Genomic DNA, 5,753 nt, shown 5'->3' with positions numbered 1-5,753 from the left:
ACCGACGATATCAAGGATATTGTTTTTGAAATTAATAAATCTTCTTTGCTAATTTGACTTCATTATGGCTTATTTTCTCCAAATCACTTTAAAGCATATTTTTTAAAATTAGTATTCTTGTTTACAGCAGCACATCCAGTCAGGGTGTTTAGATATATCTGTATGTGTAATATTTATCTAAAACATATGAAAATATATAGGCTATACATTATTTTTGTTCAAATAAGATATGACAAAACAGCATATATAGATTTAGTTTGATGTATGAAAATAGTAAACAAAACTTTATATATATATGTGTGTGTGTGTGTGTGTGTAGTAATGATCTAAACCATGAGTATATATATACATATATTATTCTGTTCAAATGTGATACATGACAAGTACATGTAAATAGTATTGTAGACACTATAGTTCATTTATGAAAGTGAGGATAGCAAAATAAAATAAACTGTGACATGTTATCCCAAAAAATTCTTCATACAGTGGACTACTCGAAAGATTAATACACATTTGGGACCAAACATTATTCCGACACTTTGACCTGACTGTGTTTTGCTTAAGTGTTTTTTATTTAATTGCTAATGTGAACTTTTTACACCACAGACTGAACAAAATTAAGCATTGCTTGGTAATTGGTTGACCTAAATTGGTATTATTTAATTGTGTACTTACATTTAAGCATTAACAGCTGACAGCTATTTAACCTAATTCATTACATACCTTTCTATCAAAAGTTATCTGACGTTATCAAGATGAATTTGTTCTGACACAGTTTAACTCTGAGTTCTTGTTGTATTTTATTACCATTTTCTAAACCATAGCACATAAACTGTGATAATGTGAGAAATGTTGATAGTGTCTGAATACATTTTGGTTTGAGTTTGACTGTATATATACACAAATACATATATGTGCTTTTTAAGGGACAATTTTCGACACAATTTAGAGTTTTATTTGATTGTTTCAGTTAATATTGCAAGTGTCTGCTGAAATAGTGAAATGATCAATGATGAATTATTGTCCTTCTAAATCTTTTCATACACAAAAGTGACTTCATGTTTTACACATGGAGAGATAAGAAGGATGGAAAGGACTTGTGTTAAGGAATGTTTAAAAGGATCGTCTCCATTTCTTTTTGGCAGACTGATGATAGACAGGTGCAGGTACATGTAAGCATACAGTTTGGTGAGAATGAAAACATCACAAAAACATTATACAAAAACCAACCGCATTTATCTGAACTCTGCCAAAAGATCAAAATATGAAAGCCATTTGTGTTATGTAGTCGAATACCATAGAATTGTCCAAACAGTGACTTCAGTACGTGCTTTATTCGTGGTTCACCCTGTCCAGTGCCACATAGAAGCTCTTCTTGTCATCCAGGCAATGCCAACCAATGGGTCCGATCTCACAATCCGCACAAATAAGGTACTTCACTTTACCTACATCTTTTGTAAAGCCCACATTCTCAAATGTGTACATGTCATCAACCAGCCAGTGAGCGGTCAATGTGTCCCCATCAAACGTCCCGTCTGACTGACCAATGGAGGTTTTCTTTCTCATTGCAGGCAGAAACAGCTGGGAAATGGGATCGGGTGTTGGGTTGAAAACAGAGGACACAACAGTCTTAAAATAACATTCTCATCATCATCATATATAACATAAATTGTTTAAATTACAAGTCAGTCGGACAAACAGACTATAATTCCGCCAATTACTTAGTGTAAATTATACTTAATTATTATGTGATGTAACACATGAACCATAACTATATTTAAAATGTTTTACCTCCTTTTCTGCAAACAGTGCCATGCCTGGGCAGAGCACTTTGGAGCCACATCTCTGGCACAACACTGCTTTCACATTTTTACCATCTTCTGACACGAGAGAGGGGTCTACAGATCTCTCGGGAGAGCAGGTCTGTTTGCTGTCATCCATGTTAGTAAGCAACTTTGTTCAAACTGAAAACAAAACATACGATCAATTAGAATTGAACAATTATTACTTGATTAAGCTCGGTCTGTCAATACATCTAATATGGTATTAATATAAATAGCTAACTGGCTAATTAAGTGACTAGTAAGGAAGAATACTCGCCTCTGAGTCAGACCATGAGGAAAACTGATCTTAAGACAGATGTATTATCCAAATATAGTCTTAGAAATGTTGAGTACAAATATGGTATCTTAGGTGTAAACACAACAATAGACACTACTTGGAAAATACTAGCGGACTACTGTTAGATACTGCTAATATTTGCACAACCGCTAAAGCAGACCGGTTGAAAACAAGAGACGACTCTTACGTTCCGCTCAGAATAACACAGACTCCATTTCAAGCACCATAGTCGTTGTGTTCGTATGATGGGAACATCGAAATCCAGAGAATATATCGCACATGGATTATTGCATATTTTAGATAATTTATTTAGATATATTTTTGTAAAAAAAAAAAAAAGTCTCCGTTCGTGGGGAAAGTGTTTTTATGCAAATGTATAATAAAACAGACTCCCAGGGATTAAATTGTGAACATATTAAAATCTCCATTGTTGCGTGAACAATTAATCCCCATCATATAAATCCACCAAATAAAAGAAACACAATGTATGACCCATAAATATTTATTGAAACTTTCACATTTCAGTTAAATGTAAATGACTTACCACCTCTACACAACACATGAATATATGGATAGTTTAGTCTCTGTGGTAAAGCCACACAGTTAGCTTATTTAGTTAAAAAGGATCAAACACTACTTTTTACAAACAGCAGTTTGAGAAAGTTCATCAATAAAGATCAAACTTTTTTGTTTATGTTATCTTTTTAATGTGATTGGGTTGCTTGCTTAAGTAAATTAACTAGCTATGCTTGAAACTAATGAAATTTACTACACTGTAGTTTTGGCCCATCTATTTTAAACCTATTTCCAGTGGCCTAAGGCACAGGAATATTCTTATACTTTACAGGAAAGTTTATACTTTACAGACTGCACAGATATATCCATGCAGAGGCTTTAATAACAATGATATTTGACATCTGTGCTGTAAGGTGCAACAGTTGACCTGTATATGTTTTTATTTGACCTAGAAGTAAAAGTTAAAAATTGCGAGTGTTCAAAGCAGGTAGATTTGACCAACAACCCTCAAACCCTTATTTGCCCTTTGTGCAGTTTCCAGTCAAACACATTGTTCTATTCATCAAAGATTGGGCAATACTTTGGGTGCGCATCAAATGATGCCACGATTTGTTTGTTTACAATAAGCAAAATTTAGATGCATTATATTCTAAGGGGGCAACTCTACAGCTCAATGAAAGTGCTTTTCACTACAAAATAAACAAGTTCAAACCCCAAGAGATTGTGCTCAAATTAAAGTTTGATGATGACAAGGGTCATCATGTTCCAGCTATCGGATACTTGTACAGCCTACGGTGCCCTTTAACCACACAAACACTTTCATCAAATGAAAAATCATGGACTCTCTGTAACAGGAAAAAAGAATGAAAGTCAAAACAATCAGGGAAAAAACTCAAAGGGAAATAAAAACAAATCAAGGAATGAGTAGAAATGTGTGCACTAAAAATCCTAATTGAAAAGGGATGTGTATGTAGAGCTCTCAGAGGAGAGTGTCATCAGTGCAGCCTCCCTCAAGGCCATAGCGGAACTCCTGCAGGTTGGACACGCCATAGAAATGAATGAAGGCCGCTGCCACCACCAGCACATGGAATATCTGGTGTGAGTGAAACTAAGAAGAGAGCAAAAGTAGGTGAGTAAAACATGCGCCAATCACTACGTTTCAGAACAAGATTAAGGAACTAATTTCTTCACTATGACAAAACAAAAACACATTATCTTACCCAAATATCACACTTGCCCGGGAAATAGCGCTCTGGGATTCGTGCAGCATACAGCCCAGCACCTGTGATGTACATGGCACCCATTAAATAGAACCAGCCCATCTGTCCAACAGTAGTGGCCTTGACGAAACCCTCCTCGATGGTGAAATGCATGGTGGGGACGATCCCGCTCAGTCCAAGACCCATGAAAACTCCTAAAGAAAACATTTTTCAAAAAAAACATGCTATGAATTAATGCACTGTTGTATTGATGCAGTGTTATTTAGTATTACTGAGGCACTGTTATAGTTTGTTTATTTTAAATTAGCTGTTATTTATTTATTATTTACGTTTGTAGTAATTTGGTGTTTGTTTTTGTCATTTTTATTTTTTTTTCTTAAATGAAAGATAAGAAATATTGCCTTGGCAACTAGCTGAAATAAAAAGTTTTTCATATTTTCATTTATATTATATTTTTGTTTTATATATCATTTATTTTATTTTATTTCAAGCAATGAAATATATTTTTCAGGTTTTAGTTTTCAAATTCTCTAATCAATTCCCAAATCCAGCCTTAATTTTTTTTTCTTGTTCAAGAAGCAGTTTAACATTAAAATACAGTAGAAAAGATAACTGGAATTCCCATTTCAAAACTACAGCCAATTAAAGTTATGAAGAGCAAGATTTTAGACCAATGAGATTTTGATGTGGGCAGGGCTGCCCAATGCACTTCAGCAAAAACCAAACCAAGCGACAAACTTGCATGTCTTTTGACTGGCTTCATGACTAGACAAATAAACAAATGGATGAGATTTCTTTTCTTTCATTGATTTTTCATTGCATCTCATCAGAATACATTTTTCAGCATTAAAGATTGGACTAAACATTATGGCAAATAAGTTAGGGATGCACGATATATCGGCCACCATATCGGTATCGGCGTGACTGCCCACCTGCTCTGGTGGGTCTGTGGCGGGGAGTGGAGAAACGGTCCCACTGGGCAACTACAATAGCTGCAATGCCCAACACACAGACGATTGTGAGGTAGATGAGACGTGGCTGAGGAGAGCAGTAGAAGGAGTAGTAAAGCCAGGGTACAAAAGAGCCCATGATCAGCAAAGCAATGCCAGAGTAGTCTAGTCTGAAAGAGAGAGAACATGAGAAACAGAGCGATTAAAGTCACTTAAAATCACTTGAAATAGAACAGTTAATAACAAGACAATAAACGTACTTGGAGAAAGTGCGAGAGACTTTCTCAGAATGGCAGTAGACCGTGTGAAAAAGCCAAGAGAAGCTGAGGCACAGCACTGCACCCAAGAAGAACATCCCGAACACCACCTTCTCCTGCAACGGGGCCATGAAGTACATATTGGGCCTTAGCATGGTAAGTGTGCCCAGACACAAGAATAAGATTAAACCTGTGGAGGAAAAAACAATTTTAATGGGTCTAATTTAACCTTTGACTGGATATTTAATTTATTTAAAAATATCTTAGAATGCAATTCATACAAACAATGGCTTGAATCCCCATCTTTTATGACTTTAATGTTTTTAATTTCTGAGTGAAATTTTATATTTTAATATTTTTTAGGGATATTTTTAATATCATATAAATAACTTTTATTTACACCAAATGACACCATGTAATTAAATGTACACCTGACTGAAATATTATGAACTTTTTTCTAAATCATAAGAAGCAACCACGGTGTTATTTTAGTATTATTAAGTATTTATTAATCATTTGAATTAGGTTTTATTTTTATATTTTGAATTTTCATTTGAGTTCAAGTTGGGGTCATTTTGTTTTCTACTTTAGTCATTTTTATTATATATATATAAATAAATTATTAAATAAATAAATAAATTAAATTATTATTAAATTATATATTTATACATACACAGTATATACAGTAC

General features: G+C 34.2%; 2 protein-coding genes across 3 annotated transcripts in view; both read right to left on the bottom strand.

Annotated features, from left to right (window-relative positions):
* Window positions 1-1,217: 1,217 nt before the first annotated feature.
* Window positions 1,218-2,297, bottom strand: LOC107581890 (guanine nucleotide exchange factor MSS4-like). The gene is made up of 3 exons (XM_016267570.1): window positions 2,101-2,297; window positions 1,792-1,964; window positions 1,218-1,581 (listed from the first exon to the last, which is right to left on the bottom strand). The coding sequence occupies exons 2-3, from the start codon at window positions 1,939-1,941 to the stop codon at window positions 1,333-1,335; spliced, it is 399 nt and encodes a 132-aa protein (XP_016123056.1). The 5' UTR covers window positions 1,942-1,964; window positions 2,101-2,297; the 3' UTR covers window positions 1,218-1,332.
* A 799-nt stretch (window positions 2,298-3,096) lies between these two features.
* Window positions 3,097-5,753, bottom strand: part of LOC107560884 (adiponectin receptor protein 1-like) — a 7,902-nt gene continuing 5,245 nt past the window's right edge. For both annotated transcript variants that reach the window (XM_016245204.1, XM_016245276.1), the window contains exons 6-9: window positions 5,068-5,254; window positions 4,790-4,977; window positions 3,858-4,051; window positions 3,097-3,745 (exon numbers count right to left, since the gene is read on the bottom strand). In XM_016245204.1, the coding sequence (XP_016100690.1) occupies window positions 3,617-3,745; window positions 3,858-4,051; window positions 4,790-4,977; window positions 5,068-5,254 (698 nt within the window). In that variant the 3' untranslated portion in view covers window positions 3,097-3,616. The remainder of the gene's footprint in view (window positions 3,746-3,857; window positions 4,052-4,789; window positions 4,978-5,067; window positions 5,255-5,753) is intronic.

This window comes from Sinocyclocheilus grahami, unplaced genomic scaffold (assembly GCF_001515645.1).
Source record: "Sinocyclocheilus grahami isolate Dianchi unplaced genomic scaffold, SAMN03320097.WGS_v1.1 scaffold3.1, whole genome shotgun sequence".
NCBI lineage: Eukaryota > Metazoa > Chordata > Actinopteri > Cypriniformes > Cyprinidae > Sinocyclocheilus > Sinocyclocheilus grahami.
This window is presented reverse-complemented; position numbering and strand designations above follow the sequence as displayed.

What these genes read in the sequence shown, in the direction of transcription:
- LOC107581890 (XM_016267570.1), bottom strand. Translation starts at nt 1,941, where the DNA reads ATGGATGACAGCAAACAGACCTGCTCTCCCGAGAGATCTGTAGACCCC. An exon ending in CACTGTTTGCAGAAAAGGAG is followed by an intron (nt 1,582 to 1,791) that starts GTAAAACATTTT and finishes CCCATTTCCCAG; the next exon opens with CTGTTTCTGCCTGCAATGAG.